Source organism: Musa acuminata, chromosome BXJ1-9 (genome assembly GCF_036884655.1).
Source record: "Musa acuminata AAA Group cultivar baxijiao chromosome BXJ1-9, Cavendish_Baxijiao_AAA, whole genome shotgun sequence".
Taxonomy (NCBI): Eukaryota; Viridiplantae; Streptophyta; class Magnoliopsida; order Zingiberales; family Musaceae; genus Musa; species Musa acuminata.
In genome coordinates this window covers 5,396,637-5,411,616 of record NC_088335.1, presented here as the reverse complement: position 1 = coordinate 5,411,616, position 14,980 = coordinate 5,396,637, and the positions used below count along the sequence as shown (strand labels likewise).

Genomic DNA, 14,980 nt, shown 5'->3' with positions numbered 1-14,980 from the left:
GTTTGACTCGTCAATAATTCAACTCTCTTCACTGCTGAGAAAACTCATTTGCAGTTTTTTGCTTAAGGAAAAAAGATGAATTAATTTAGCAGTGGTGAGGTAATTGAATGGGGACTTTGGTAAAGCAAGAAAGCTTGAATGTGATGATTGCTGCTGTAGGGAAATTGAGATGGCACCACCCTGTTTGTGTGTGATCATGACTTTCACTTTAGCATTCTCATCTCATATCATCATCATCATCAACATTTCAATCCTATCTGTGATTCGCACAAGAAGGGATGCTTCAATTTGAAGTGGTGCATCAGTTTTGTCATATCAGTCTACAGGACGAGCCAAGGGGAAAACTATTTGATCCCATTTTGAGTGGTCTCTGATGGGTGTCTTCCATTGTCTAGGAGCCGATCAATGAGATACTCCTGTGCTGTTTTAGTTGTTTGGCTGTCTTGTTTTATGCTTCCATTTCTTGTTCTAATAAAACAAGGTTGAATATGGTACATTTATACAGAGATTATTATACAAAAATGAAGGTTGATTATAAGCGAATCGGCAGACTACTTCAGGTGAAATTGGAACTACAAGGAATAACTTGATCATCTCACTGTGAAGGTTAATTAATCCCTAAAACTGCTGCATCACACTGAATGAGCTTCTCAATGGCATATAATGAAGGTTGGTCTACAATTTTGTTGACCAGAAAAAGCTTCATTAATGATTCACACTCATCCTTATAGTTTTGCTTAATCATAGCCAAGTCCTAAATGCCATAGGTTTAATCAGTCAGCTTGTTAGGTGATTACTAAACAAAAAAGCAAAGTACTTTAGCATGACTTTTGAGAACACTAAACAAGAAAGTTTAGCTCATAAGAATGATAGGGTTGGCAAAAAGAAAGCATATGCTTCAAGTCTTATTTCTCTAAAAGGTCAGAATGGAAAGAAGAGATACCAGATACCAGCAAAGATTTCTGCAGCATGCAGCAACAGTTCATTGTGAGTGGAGGGATCAGAAGAGAAGAAGATGCCCATCATTGCCCTCATGAGCTCCAAATCTCCAAAGCCAAATCATACTTCATCCATTTTTCTGGTAAATGTATGTAATGCAACTACTGAAGATTGGTTTTGTATTCTTGTATATACTGAAAGAAACTGACAAAGGTTGGGCCATTTTAATCATTCATAAAACAAAAAATGATCTGTATTTTTTATTTATTTCTGCCCCCACCCCCAAAAAAAAGAGCAGCCACTAGACTTATAATTAAGATGCTAAGATTTGTTTGAAATGAAAGACATGTTATAGTTTTGATTTAATTGATTGCACAATAAATTTATACTTTCCATGATTATGTTGATCCAGGAAATCCCTCCATTGTGGTGTTGGTGTCATTAATCATGCCTCTTTAATCAAAGTAGTTGATAAGTACATATATTGTGTTCTATATGAAGTCTTTATTGGGGTAATAATTGTTTGTAGCTATGAGCAAACTTTTGTTGGAAATTGCAAGTAATTATTACCAACTGTTCAGGACATTAGTACATCACGCTTCACATCCATGTCTTAATGCATGCAGCTCTAGCAGCAATGATCAGTGAGAAAAGCATGAACTCCTGTGGTGTCCTTAACCTAATCATAGTTCCAAGCCTTTCTCATGATGCTACTACATTGGTACATCAACCACTTCAACGAAGCTCAAACGAGAGAGAGAGAGAGAGAGAGATGCATGTCTTCTTAAACCCACCAAACCAACCTAATCGCATCACCTTTCTCTGCCGTTCCTGCGAAGGTCGATCATGAAGTCCATACTGTTTGAACCTCCAAGCAGAAGACAGGAGGGAGGAGGAGCTCACGATCAAGATAAAGCCACAGAAGCAGCCCATGGTTTCCGGAACCCCTTGGAGCTCAGTCTTCGCATCTCTTCCGGTGTCATGGCCTGCAACGTTGGCGGTGGTGATTCCGGCGAGTGCCGAGGACTCTTAGCTACCAGAGATAACCTTGTGGTGCACCGAAGAGACCAAGGAGCTAAGGAGTGGCTTCCAGCTGAGATCCACAGCGGATTCATCCACCCGTGGAGTCTCGCTGCTCGGCAGCAGAAGGCAGTCTTCGAGCAAGCTTCTTCTGCGCCGAGGTCGGTATAGGTTTCTCCTACACCATGCATCTCTGCAGTTTTGGTAAGATGAACACTTGCTCTTCTTCCTCGGGGGTACTTGCTACTTAGTTGGAATGGTTGGTTTTGTTCTTACCATTCATGATGGAGTGTTCTTGATGACGGTTGTCTGAGGAAGAACATGATAGGAGACTACTAGAGAAATGTGCATGTCATATCGAGAATATGATGCATATCTCAACTATCACAAGAAAACTTTTAGTTAGGATTGAAATCTAACTCACTATAGATTGACAATGTGATGCATAATTATATAGAAGGGTTTGGTAGAGATAAGTTGAGAGTAATCTCCGACTTCCTCAATAACTTAGTCAAAATCCAATGAAAAGACGGTCGCATGATCTTTGAGTTATCTTGTTTGGATTGCTGTTTGTGCTAGCAGAGATGCGCATCCTTCGTCTTCCACGCCGCCGCCGCCGCCGCCGCCGCTGCTTGTCGGCTGGCCGCCAGTGCGAACCTCTCGAAAGCATCTAAGCCTGCTGAAGCCCGGGATGGACGGAGAGAACGACGCGAAGAGGCGAAAGTTAACAGAGAGAGAGGCAACAACAGTGCTTACGACAGAATCGAGATCAAGACCTGCGATGTTCGTGAAGGTTAACATGGAAGGCTACGTGGTGGGTAGGAAGATCGACCTGGGAGCCCATGAGAGCTACCGGTCGCTCTATCGCGCCCTCTCCAAGTTGCTCCGCAACTTCCTCTCCTGTACGGGAGCTCGGATGCGATCAGGTTTCCACCCCCGCTCTGTGCGTGTGCTTTACGTCGAACACCTTATGGCCATTTACCATTCTTTACAGGGAGTTTTACATATTTATCCCCTCAAAATTCTGAAAATAGCATATTTGCCCCTAAAGGCTTATGTGTGTCTTCAAATGTTAACATCCTTCTTCATAGAAGCCAATTATATTAATAAATATAAAAAAACTTAGGCTAACTACTATTAATCATCATTATAAATTTTATATTATTTTTTAAAAATCAGATTCACAATGATAATTAAACATTTTGCGGTATCAGAATGCTCTGTATATTGATCACAGAAAAAACCAGTGTGAACATTTCATTTTTCCTGATATGCATGAGAGCATTTGAGAGTCAGTCATGGAAGAATCATATGTGAACTTTTCTGTCTTTTTTGTTTTCAGCTAATTATTCAAACAATTCAGGAGAACAAGATGATGAGGTTGCTGATGATGACTTTGTTCTGCTTTATGAAGATAGTGAAGGTGATCAGATGCTTGTTGGTGATATCCCCTGGGAGTATGTGATTTTGAGCTCACTTGCCTTTGCTCCAATGAGTTCTTTCTCTCATGGAATGAAATGATTATTAATGCATGCTTTTTGATATAATTGAAGCATAATTATGCTTGTGTAGGTTGTTTATTACTTCTGTGAAAAAGCTCTACATTGCTCATGGCAGAAAGAAGGCTGCTGCAGGTATGGTTGAGTGAAAGCATATGGTTTTAAGTTCTTGTTTAAGTTGCAAATATATATTAGCAGTAAGTTCAATGCATGTTTGCTGCAGGAGGAGAGGCACAAAAGACTCATCACAAGCAACAACTGAATCACTGACAGCAGAAATGAAGCATATGAATCAAATCATCTGCTAACTCCTTTTGTTGCTCCTTGTATTTCTCTATGTGCTTGTAGGTTATCTGTTGTGTCATGGAGATTATGTTTTAGGAATTTGATTAGATGAAATAGTTTATAACCTCTTGATCGATTGTTTCTCTTTTTGAAGGTCTATCACATCATGAGTACCAAATCCTAGAGACTACTCTATTGAGAATACAAATAAAATTTTAGATCCTGTAAAAATGAGTAGAAGGTTTCTATCCATAGAAAGAAGCAAGAAAAATATTCTGAAGAATATTATTTTCTTAGGCTTCTGTTGATATGATCAATTTGATCAATTCAACACAATGAGTCATATCGAGTACATGACACCAAACTTCAAATTCAGCAGCTTATGCTTGGAATTCAGAGCACCTCATCAGGCTTTTCTGATGCATGTTGGGCATTTGCCACAGATGAGAGACAGCATGCAGCCACTGCAAGAGGTAAAAACCACCTGCCATTTACCGGCAAATCAGTAATCTTAACCTGTGGATTCATGTTTGCTTCCAACATAAATGATTGATCATAATTCAACAGAATGAATCCTTCTGCAATTCATCTGTCATACCAAAACAAATTCTCCTTCCTATTCCAAAGGTCCTTTCTCAAGACAATGTGCAATATCTTGGCAGTATGATACTCCATGTGTATCTGTTCTTGGGTGTCATTGCATGACTCCATGCACACACACACTGAATTTATCCCAGGCTACCAAAGAGGTATTGTTCTTTTCAATCTGCTGCACATAATCTAGATGAGATGATTAGAACCCCTCAGGTATTTGACATGTCTTCTTCCTTTGGAGCTCCTCAGCTGTTCCTTCTTTTAGTTCTGTTCTCTTTTAATTAGCAGATCAACTTGAAAAGCTGAAGAATTTATCCAAGCTTTGCTTCAAAATCTTTTATGTGATTTGTATCTCCTCAGTTATCAGCCAGAAAACTAGGATTTAAAGGAACTCTTGCTAGTATATGTATCTATTCAGTACCAAACAAAATCCATGGTATGCTGAAGATAGAGAGATTTCTGTGCCATGATATGCTTCTGTACTGATCTTCTCTTTTCTTATCTTCCTCTATTATATAATTAGATCCACATGATTCAACTTTTATGAAGGGAGAAGAAAGGTTCACTTTTGAGTCCTACATTTTGGTGACAGTAGAGTCCCTGATTCTGCCCTCAATGCAAAGAAAACCATCACACGTTCTGTGATCATTCAAATAGTTGCAGTTGAGCTTTGGTATCTACCAAACCTCAGTTGCAGAGAAGAACGCATGCCTAAAAGCACCAAAACAATGTCAAAGAATTGGAAGAAGAGAAAGAAGTGTCAGGGGGCGCCCAAAGGGTATTCTGCAACCCAACTTAATTGTGGCAAAAGCTCTTTTCTCCTCTTGATCGCATATTGTTGCCTACTCCTCAAGCATTCACTCCACAACTATTTTATGGCTCCAGGTTGCACCTTTTAAGTGCATCATTGAGCTGCCTTTGATCCATATCCACATTCTCTAACATTTCCTTTTGGTCTCGAGCACTTCTTCCTGCATTATTGCCTTCTTTTGAGATGTAGGACATGTTTGTGATGTATGTATGTACGGTAGTACTCTGGTGAGGATGTCAAAGAACTTGGATCAGTTCAAAGAACTTGAGATTTGCCCCAGTTTGGATCACTCTCAAATCTCCATGTTTGGATCAGGATCTGCGCAATCTTGCAGTCTTTTTGAGAGGGAATCACATATCAGATGAGACCTCTGTGGAAAACTTGCAAGCCATATTGATGGAAACAAGCAGAGAATCCAACAAAGACAGAGGAGGGAGTTAGCACAATCCATCAAATTTGCTGAGGCGAGGCTTTCAGCATCACTCTCTGCTGCTTTTAATTATGTCGCTGGTGCAGTCTGCGTTGGCCATCGACGGCCGGTCTTTTCTCGGATGGCCCCTCCACTTCATGCAGTGCTTGACTCCACACTCACCTTTCCAAGGGGTGACCAAAAGCTCTTTTATCTTACTACAACTTGAGCTGCCACTCCTAAATACTTATGTTTGTATCTTAAATCTCTTTCATTAATACACATCTTACAGAAGATGTCCAAAATGCAATGCCTTAATAAGAAGAAGAAGAAGAAGAAGATGATGATGATGATGATGATGATGAAGAAGAAGAAGACTATCTAAAAGGACATATAAGTTAAATTTAGCTACTTATGTTGGAGTCTTTTGCTTCAATGAAGTGGGACTCTAATGGTGGAAGTTACTCAAAAGTAGTAGGTTTGATCGGTTGATGGAATTCATCTCCTACATAGTGATCTGAATCCAATTGCTTTACTTGTCTTCTAATAATGCAACTCTTTTCCTTCACTTTACTGAACAAACTGCAGCCCCTCTGTTCCTTTCACGCTGATCTTTGCCTCAGAAGCTTTCGTGTTGAAGAATCAATGTGCTGCATGCGCTGCTATATAATGCGCCTTCTCCATCACATGTTTGGTAGTCTCAGCTTCCTTCCTTTCTGGTTTTAGCCGCAGTTCAGGGCAGAAGAGAGGCCATGGAGAAGAGCACAGTGACGGACATTGAGCATGGCGACCATGAAAGACGAGGTATGCAGGCACCTGCAATGCTTTGCATGACGAGCTTCTTGTTTGTGTGACAAACCCTCTCGAGTGCAGGAACTGTGTGGACTGCGACAGCCCACATCGTCGCTGCACTGATCGGCTCCGGTGTTTTGGCGCTCGCATGGAGTGTTGCTCAGCTGGGGTGGATCGTCGGCCCTCTCGTTCTCCTTGGCTTCTCCTGCGTCACCTACTACACCGCGGTTCTGCTTGCCAACTGCTACAGGTTCCCAGATCCTGTCGATGGAACCGTAAATCGTGCCTACATCGATGCAGTCAGATCATACTCGGGTAACAATCTTCGAGAACCGAGCACTTCGATTTCTTTTGGTGGGAGCTGAGCGACTGACACAACTGTTGCATCTTCTGCTCTGCAGGTCCTAAGCATGTGTTCTTGTGTGGATGTGCTCAGTATGTCAACCTCTGGGGGACTCTTGTGGGCTACACCATTACAGCCAGCACGAGCATGATGTGAGTGAGTGTGTGATGCTCGTTCTGTTGAATCGGAGTTGGATTTGTTTGATGTTTGATGAAGGATGTGTTCTGCTTTCTTCCCGAAGCGCGGTGAAGCGCGCGAATTGCTTCCACCGGAACGGGCACAGCGCAAGATGTGACGCATCTGGCAACACCTTCATGGTGGTGTTCGGCCTCTTCCAGCTGGTGTTGTCTCAGTTCCCCAGCTTGGAGAACATAACGTGGCTGTCGGTGGTCGCAGTGGCGACGTCGTTCGGGTACTCCTTCATCGGCCTCGGCCTGTGCATGGGCAAGTGGGCTTCTCATGGTGAGTTCAGGGGGACGTTGGCTGGTACCAGCGATGTGGCCGCAAGTGACAAGGCGTTCGATGTGCTCCTCGCGCTGGGGAATGTAGCTTTCGCTTACACTTTTGCTGATGTCTTGATTGAGATCCAGGTGGAGTTCTTAGCTTAGCTTCTTTCACTTCTACTCCTCCTCCATCGTCCTCTGTTTGGATTCAGGTAGAACATCTACGTTTGATCGACTGTAGGACACCTTGAAGTCACCTCCTCCGGAGAACAAATCGATGAAAAGGGCGACGTTCAACGGGATTGGGCTCACCACCGTTTTCTACCTCCTTCTTGGCTGCATAGGGTACGCTGCATTCGGTAACGATGCTCCCGGCAACATCCTAACTGGGTTCGGCTTCTACGAACCCTTTTGGCTCGTCGACATAGCCAACATATGTGTCATCGTCCACCTCATCGGGGCATATCAGGTGAGCACAAGATGCAGCCATTGCCCTCCCTCTCGGTCGTTCCTGGAACCGTGGGCTCACCACCTGTTTGCTTGAATGCATGCCTTTCAGGTGTACGCGCAGCCAATCTTCGCCAGGTTTGAGAACTACCTGTTGTTCCAGTGGCCGGACAACAAGTTCATCCGCAAGACCTACTCGGTGCGAGTGCCGTTCATGGAAGTTGGTGGCTCGTGGAGCTTCACGCTGTCGAAGCTCGTCTCGAGGACCATCTTCATCATGTTCACGACGCTGGTCGCCATGCTGCTGCCATTCTTCAACGCTGTTCTGGGTCTGATAGGCGCTCTGGGCTTCTGGCCACTGGCCGTTTACTTCCCGGTGAGCATGCACATGGCTCAGGAGAAGATCCAAAGGGGAGCACTCAAGTGGTTTGCCCTGCAGGGCTTAAGTTTCTTCTGCCTGCTTGTCTCTGTTGCTGCTAGCATTGGTTCTGTGGCAGACATTGTGCATAATCTCAAGGCAGCTGCCCCTTTCAAGACTGTGTATTAGAGATGAAATGTACACAAAGCCATGCCATGTGATGTGAGGGAGAACAATTCTGAGTGAAAGATATCATATTCCTTTGCTGCTGATGTGAAACAACAACTAGTTTTATGTGAGTACTCTGCAAGCTTGCTGACTTCTTTGGGATGGACTATATGGATCTTTTTCTGTGCTATCAAACTGGATATATGATTATACTAGATGCATCAACTTCTTTGATTTTAAAGGTAAAAGAATGTAACATAACCATGACAAGTACAAGAAATCAAAATTTCTATACCATTTGAGAGACTTACTAGAAGTTCAAGAAGGGTGAAGTTGTCCATAGTACAACAACCATCTTCTTCATTGTAGGTTCAAGAGAACTGTACTGCACTATGGAAGATTCTGCCAACTGCTGATTAATTATTGTATGGTCCAAAAGTGTGTTAGGTATCATGGATCTTATTTTATGGCATTTCACACACTAAATAATTGACCTTTGATTTGCTTTTCTAGTTTGCAGTTGTCTCAAAAGATAATTCACTATCCATCTACTTCTCTTTTCCTGCCATAGCAGAAGTCTTCAGAGGTTGGAAGGGAATAGGAAATACTTGAAATCTTAGACTTGGATGAAGTATTTTTTTGTTTGACAGATACTTTTGTTTACTGATAGATAGATGGAAATAGAGTGCCACTGCTGCACTAGCATCAACATCAGGAGAGACCACCAATATAGCTAAAGCTAGTAGTAGTAATCTTTGATTGGGAGACTGGTGGAAAGGGAGATCCATTAGGGGAAAATGTGGCTAAATTTGCACTAAACAAAATCAATTTCACCTAAAAGCATTAATCACTTTTGAGCTAGTGCCACATGCTGATTTCTTCTCTTTGTCCTATCTTAATTATGACTCTGATGATAGGATGGAAATCACTAAAAAGAGAACTAACTCCATTAGGAGAAAAGGTGGGTCATTCAGTACTCATCAAGATCATTTTTAGGTAGTCTGTTGATCATTATTGGCAATTCATTATCTATATCAAGCTATTCCAAATATCTGCAAGAGAGATTTTCTTTTCTGCTATCATAAGAAAGGTTATATACAGTCCTGTTAGGACAACTTAGAATGTATGATAAATAATACTCTTTCTATCCTTCAGCTATAATTAGCCGTGTTTCCTATTTAGCACAAAATTGAAGTTTGAAGTGATCTTGTAATGGAGTGCAGGTCAAGCAGATGTTGATACACAGGCCATATGGAACAATTTGAAGATGCAGAGGCCGGCATCAGCTTCACAGTGAATTTTTATGCAAGGATCAGCAAGCAGTTGGAGTGCCATTTAATGCATTCAGATTATGCAAGTTCAAGCCAGAGCTCCTCAGTTCAGATATTTCAAGATTTTTGTTGTGGACACAAACAATTTGACTCATAACTTCATGACAAGGTGAAAAAAATATAGCATCAAAATCTAGAGATTAATAGATTCATTTATTACAGGATAATTTTTTTTGGAGTTTTGTTATAATTACACAGATAAACAAAACCGAAGAAAACTTCACATACTGAACCATATTACTAAACTGAACCATTCAATTGAGATACTTCTAACCATGATTGTTCTTGTTGTTCTTTTGACTTTTGAAGAAATAGTTGTGTCCTTGACTTGCTGATTGAAAGGAAGACAGGTGTTTCTGAACTGCCATGAACAGATCTAAAAGCTCATAGTCATGGCACAGAGGCATGGAAGCTAAAGATTCTTGTAGTAGTTCTTTTCCCTGGCAGCAAGATTGCAAGGATCTGCATCGATCAGCATATTGACCACCTCTCTCATGGTAGGTCTTAGATTTGGCAACTTGGTGGTACACAGGATTGCAACCTTCAGAACCTTCATCATGCATTCTTCTGCAGGGCTTGACACTCTTGAGTCCAAAATCTCTGAAGCATTTTGCTGATTGAGATGAGTGGAAACCCAGTAGACTATGTCTTTGCCTTCACCGTACTGAGGCTCAACAGGTCCATGCCCGGTAAGCAATTCAAGCAAGACTATACCAAAGCTATACACATCACTCTTTTCTGTCACCTTGACTGAATATGCCAGTTCTGAGATCAAACAATCCAGCAGAATCAGTAAGTTGAAATGCATATGATCCTTTAAATTGATAATTGTGTAATCTAAAATGGTGGCTAATTATGCATTCAAATTTTAGATGCCCAGAGGAAAAGAAGTAATATGATGATGGAGAGCAAGCATACCGGGAGCGATGTAACCATGCGTGCCAGCAAAACAGCTTGAATCTGACTCCTCTGCTATTTTCGCGATCCCAAAGTCGGCAATTTTAGCTTCATAGTCCTCATCAAGCAGTATGTTGTTGGATTTTATGTCCCTGTGAATTATGGCTGGGGAGCAGTCATGGTGAAGATACATAATCCCCTTTGCTGCACCCATGGCAATCTTGTAGCGCTTGTTCCAGTCCAACTCTGGCTCCCCAGCTTTTACTTCGCGGCGAAGGGCGTGATAAAGATTGCCATTGGGCATGAACTCAAACACAAGGAGACTAAGATCCCCTCTTGTCAAGCAAGCATGAAGCTTCAGTATGTTCCTGTGCCTGATCTTTCCTAGTATGTTCATTTCTGCCATGAAAACTCTAGCTTCATTCCCCTTCAGCAGCTGCTTCACGGCGACCGTGCTTCTGTTCCTTAGATCCAATCTGTAAACTTTGCCAGTGCTTCCACTGCCAATCAAATGCTCTTCATCCAAATTCGACATCTCTTCTGCATCCAGTTCTAGTGGATAAAATGACTCAATTTTCCACTCCGGCTCATCTTCCATGCACTCATCAAGATCCTTATTTCTAATGGATTCATCAAGCTTCAAGCTCCTGTAACTCACCAACACTAGTCCAGCTAGAAATATGATCAGTGCTGAGAAAACAAGGGCTGTGAAAACCATTCTATTTCCGAAAACATATCTGTGTTTGCTGCTTACTCTGCACATTCCCAATTCAGGATCCCATCTGTTTCCTGATCTCCCATCGATGCAGAGTGCTGGATTACCAGAGAATGCTTCTTCTCCAGCTATCACGAGAAGACCGGGAGGAACTCTTCCGGATAATTTGTTACCGGAGAAATCGATAGAGCTGAGCTTAAGAGACTGCAAACCATCTGGAATTGGACCTGTGATCAAGTTCCGCGAAAGGTTTATCGAGTTGAGAGATGCCAACTGGGACAGTGTTCCCGGAATACGACCACCCAATGTGTTCTGTGAAAGATCTATCTCCACCAGCCTGCTGCACAGTCCAAGTTCTGATGGTATGGATCCACTAAGATCGTTGTCTTGCAAATGCAGAGTTGTCAACTGGTACAGGCTGCCGATTTCAGATGGAATGCGACCTGAGAGGGAGTTGTTGGATGCGTACAGCTTCTGTAGCTGTGAGAGCTTCCCAATCTCAGCTGGAATCTCACCGGATAGCTTGTTGTTCCGCACAGAGAGCTGGCTCAAGCTGGTGGACTTCCCTATCTCCGAAGGTATTCTTCCGGTGAACCCATTGTCCGATACATCGATGATGACCGCAAATGGCAGTCCCCAAATCCCATTCGGAAGCCTACCCGAGAAGCTATTCTGGCTGATCCTGAACCTACGCAGAGTCTTACAGTTAGCATATGAATCCGGAAATGCACCTGAGAACTTGTTCTCGAGGGCAAGCAGGAACTGCAGGTTGTTGTTTTGGCACAAGAATCCGGGGAACCGCCCGGAGAAGTTGTTCTCCGAGATGTCAAAGCTGTTCAGAGGTGAGAATCTTCCAAAGTTTGCAGGAAACTCCCCGGAGAATCTGTTCTCATAGATAGAGAATGCACTGAGGAACTGCAGGTCACCGAAGCCTCGTGGGAGCTCACCCCAGAAGTCGTTCCTGTATAATTGGATCACTGTGAGCTTCTTGAGACTGCCGACTTCAGCTGGAATTCTCCCACTGATCTGATTCCGGGAGACATCGATCTCTCGGAGCTCAGTGAGGTCTGATAGCTCAGGAGGTATCACACCAGTTAGATTGTTCTGGTAGAGCTCGATCTTGAACAGCTTGCGCAGCTTCGAGATTGCCTTTGGTAATGGTCCTGAGAGTTTGTTCTGAGAGAAATCGAGTGTGCCAAGTGAGGACAATTCGGATACCGAGTCCGGGATCTCTCCGCTTAGATTACAGTTCGCCATGTAAAGCCAGGTCAAGTTCTTCAGGTTCCCGATTCCTGGCGGAATCTCCCCCTCGTCGAAGTCGTTCTCGGCCAGGCCGAGCTCAACCAGGCCTGACAAGTTCCCGATCCATGGTGGAAAGCTACCGGAAAGCTTGTTGCTCGAGACATCAAGGACTTTGAGGTTCTTTAAGCCTGAGAGATCTGGTAATTGGCCCGTCAAGCTATTGGAAGACAGGTTGAGGACCTGGAGATTCATGCAGTTTGCCAGCTCCGCAGGAACAGTCCCCGACATGGAATTCTCTTGCAGGAGAAGAGTGGTGAGGCTGCTGAGGAGGGCGATCGATGGTGAGATCTCACCAGAGAGATTACTTCTTGGCAGTGAGATCCCAGTGACCTCACCAGAGGTGGAGTCACAAGTGACACCAAGAAACCTGCATGGAGAACTGGATTCCTTCCATGTCTCGAGAAAATTTGCAGGGTCAATTAGGGTGCTCTTCAAATGCAGCAGCGCCTGGGCTTGCTCATCTTGGGAGTTCGAGATTCGCAGAGAAGCTAGCAGAAGAAGAGTGCTCAGGAGATGGAAGAAAGGGTGGAGGAATCCGGCCATGCCTGCATCTATCAAGGCCTAAACGGTGATCAATCTCTCATATGAGCCCTGTCAGTCAGAAGAACGAAGCAGATTTGATGCGAAGTATTCAGGTGTTCTTCAAGATATCTAGATTTGCTCTTTACACAAACAACAACATCAACATAGAATGTGAGAACAAGAGTGGATTGATCATACTCAGACAAATCAATTTTGTTCTTCTTGTTGCTGTTAGTATTCTCTGATTATAAGCATTGCTGATCTCAATCTTCTTAGTCTTAATTTGTGGAGGGTTCTTCGTTTGATTCCCTATGCAGATCTACTGTTTGGATTCACTAACGTATGAAGATTGAGTGTGCCGTATCAGAACCAGACAAAGTGTTCCTTCCCAGCAAATGCGTGCAAGCAAGCTCGCGCAGCCCACCGACAGCCGGTGGGACCCTTCGCCATATGCCAATCTGGGTCTAACACGTTGGCACCGAACTCACACGTGGCCACTGTGTGGCCCCACCTCGTGTCATTCCCCCTATGTTTGACCTGTGTGCTAAACGAACCTCTTGACCTCTCTATCGACCACATTCTGTGTCACTCCTTGGCACTCTTCATCTTATCCCACGGATCGTATGACACACTCGATTCATCTCCAAACTTATGCAGCTGATCGTAGCATACAAAACAAGTTTTCCTAAAACTACAACTTCGGGGAGAGAGAGAGAGAGAGAGAGAGAAAGAGAGAGAGAGATAAATCACGTACCAGTGGAGTTGCCAGTTCTGGTGTTCCTTCTCTACGATCTCACAGCGCTCGTCATGGGAGAACAGAAGCTCAAATCTGCTTTGATGGAGCATCGAAGGAGATGATGGCGGTCTCCGGTCTCCGAGCTTCCTCGGCCACCTGAGCGGGCGAGCGCGTGAGAGAAAGATAGAAGAAGAAGTGGAGCAACGGAAGGGGTGCAGATCTAGAGAGAGAGAGAGAGAAAAATCCAGGAGAAGAGAAGGAAACTAGTGGAAGCTGTGTACTCCACTTGGTCTAGAGGCAGATCTCGTGGTGTGTTCGATGGCAGCGGTGCCTCTAATCATTCAGCAAAAGAACATGACGACAAAAGAGATTGCTTGTGGTGCATGGGACCTCTTCAAGTGTGTTCATGTCTGTGTGATGTTTCTGTCTTTTTGGCTCCATTTTTCAGTGAAAATATTGTAATTAGTTTATCTGATATTTTATTTTTCTTTTTACCTTGTATTCTTCTGAAATTACACCACTCTTAATGCTTTTTGTGTGTGTGTGTGCAGAAAACTAAGAAAATAAGCTGTCTGGCTTAGAGAAATTACATAGAATGATGATATTAATTTAGAGCAAGTTCTACAATTGAGTTGCCATCCAAGTCTCATGAAACCATGATGAACAGCAGTCACCATGTTTTATGAAGGATTCTTTTCTACTGAAACAACTTGGATATACAAATCATAAAGTCATTAAGTGGTGGTTTACTTCAGTAAAGGATTTCTAATCTGACTTTTCTGACCACAAAATTATAAGAGATTGAGTATGATTGAATGCTTGCTATAACTAAACTGAATGAGACATTTGATCAGCTTGGGACAGCTAAGATCACTAGTGAGATAGATAGAGAGAGATAGAGAGAGAGAGAGAGAGAAACAATTCTACAGTGTACTCTTTTTTTTGCCTTTGTCACATTGCAAACATTTGAAATAGATAGATAGATACTGTGAATGAAAATTATTGTTTCTAAAGCTTACTATTGGCACTGATGATTTGTACTAACTTCAGTAGATTTAACTATTCATTAGGATCAGCAAAATCAGCAGATATTTATGTTGCTGGAATCAACTTGGAAGCAGAAACATGAACTCTTTGGCAGTGACCCACATCTGTGTTTTGTGTGTGTCTCTTCTTTGGAAGAAGATCAAGTTCATCTCTTTTTGAATTGTGTTCATAGATTGCTGGACTCCAAACTATTTCCTGATGACACCACAAGCAAGACAAAGAGATCTGCCAAAGCATTTATGTTTGTGGAGGAAGAAAACAATGTGCACTTGATGACTCCACCTCCATCTTTTGAGCTGCTATTCGAAGTCCCATCATCATG

The 14,980-nt window shown here is 42.9% G+C and overlaps 3 protein-coding genes across 5 annotated transcripts; 2 read left to right on the top strand and 1 right to left on the bottom strand.

The window, feature by feature from the left end:
- Positions 1-1,422: 1,422 nt before the first annotated feature.
- Positions 1,423-6,281, top strand: LOC135592699 (auxin-responsive protein IAA25-like). Of its 2 annotated transcripts, none has more exons than XM_065082326.1 (6): positions 1,423-2,120; positions 2,542-2,885; positions 3,323-3,416; positions 3,532-3,593; positions 3,682-6,035; positions 6,146-6,281. In XM_065082326.1, exons 1-5 carry the CDS (start codon positions 1,786-1,788, stop codon positions 3,726-3,728), a joined length of 882 nt encoding a protein of 293 aa, XP_064938398.1. In that variant the 5' UTR covers positions 1,423-1,785; the 3' UTR covers positions 3,729-6,035; positions 6,146-6,281. The 2 variants fall into 2 exon arrangements, with proteins under 2 accessions (XP_064938398.1, XP_064938397.1); XM_065082325.1 differs by having other exon boundaries at positions 1,438-2,120; positions 3,302-3,416.
- On the top strand, positions 6,131-8,239 carry LOC135592698 (amino acid permease 6-like). Its single transcript, XM_065082324.1, has 6 exons — positions 6,131-6,361; positions 6,431-6,664; positions 6,751-6,844; positions 6,934-7,282; positions 7,377-7,604; positions 7,695-8,239. The coding sequence occupies exons 1-6, from the start codon at positions 6,310-6,312 to the stop codon at positions 8,127-8,129; spliced, it is 1,392 nt and encodes a 463-aa protein (XP_064938396.1). The 5' UTR covers positions 6,131-6,309; the 3' UTR covers positions 8,130-8,239.
- A 1,310-nt stretch (positions 8,240-9,549) lies between these two features.
- Positions 9,550-14,056, bottom strand: LOC135592696 (receptor protein-tyrosine kinase CEPR2-like). 2 transcript variants are annotated; one of them, XM_065082322.1, is made up of 3 exons: positions 13,630-14,056; positions 10,358-12,944; positions 9,550-10,204 (listed from the first exon to the last, which is right to left on the bottom strand). In XM_065082322.1, exons 2-3 carry the CDS (start codon positions 12,894-12,896, stop codon positions 9,852-9,854), a joined length of 2,892 nt encoding a protein of 963 aa, XP_064938394.1. In that variant the 5' UTR covers positions 12,897-12,944; positions 13,630-14,056; the 3' UTR covers positions 9,550-9,851. The 2 variants fall into 2 exon arrangements, with proteins under 2 accessions (XP_064938394.1, XP_064938395.1); XM_065082323.1 differs by having other exon boundaries at positions 10,358-12,904; positions 13,630-13,938.
- Positions 14,057-14,980: the final 924 nt, after the last annotated feature.

Bases quoted from the DNA above. Each gene is read 5' to 3' on its own strand.
- LOC135592699 (XM_065082325.1), top strand. From the start codon at position 1,786: ATGAAGTCCATACTGTTTGAACCTCCAAGCAGAAGACAGGAGGGAGGA. The intron at 2,886-3,301 runs GTTTCCACCCCC...TTTTGTTTTCAG, and splicing joins GGGAGCTCGGATGCGATCAG to CTAATTATTCAAACAATTCA. The intron at 3,417-3,531 runs GTATGTGATTTT...ATGCTTGTGTAG, and splicing joins GTTGGTGATATCCCCTGGGA to GTTGTTTATTACTTCTGTGA.
- LOC135592698 (XM_065082324.1), top strand. From the start codon at position 6,310: ATGGAGAAGAGCACAGTGACGGACATTGAGCATGGCGACCATGAAAGA. The intron at 6,362-6,430 runs GTATGCAGGCAC...TCTCGAGTGCAG, and splicing joins TGGCGACCATGAAAGACGAG to GAACTGTGTGGACTGCGACA. The intron at 6,665-6,750 runs GTAACAATCTTC...TCTGCTCTGCAG, and splicing joins TGCAGTCAGATCATACTCGG to GTCCTAAGCATGTGTTCTTG.
- LOC135592696 (XM_065082322.1), bottom strand. From the start codon at position 12,896: ATGGCCGGATTCCTCCACCCTTTCTTCCATCTCCTGAGCACTCTTCTT. The intron at 10,205-10,357 runs GTATGCTTGCTC...GTTTGATCTCAG, and splicing joins GCATGGTTACATCGCTCCCG to AACTGGCATATTCAGTCAAG.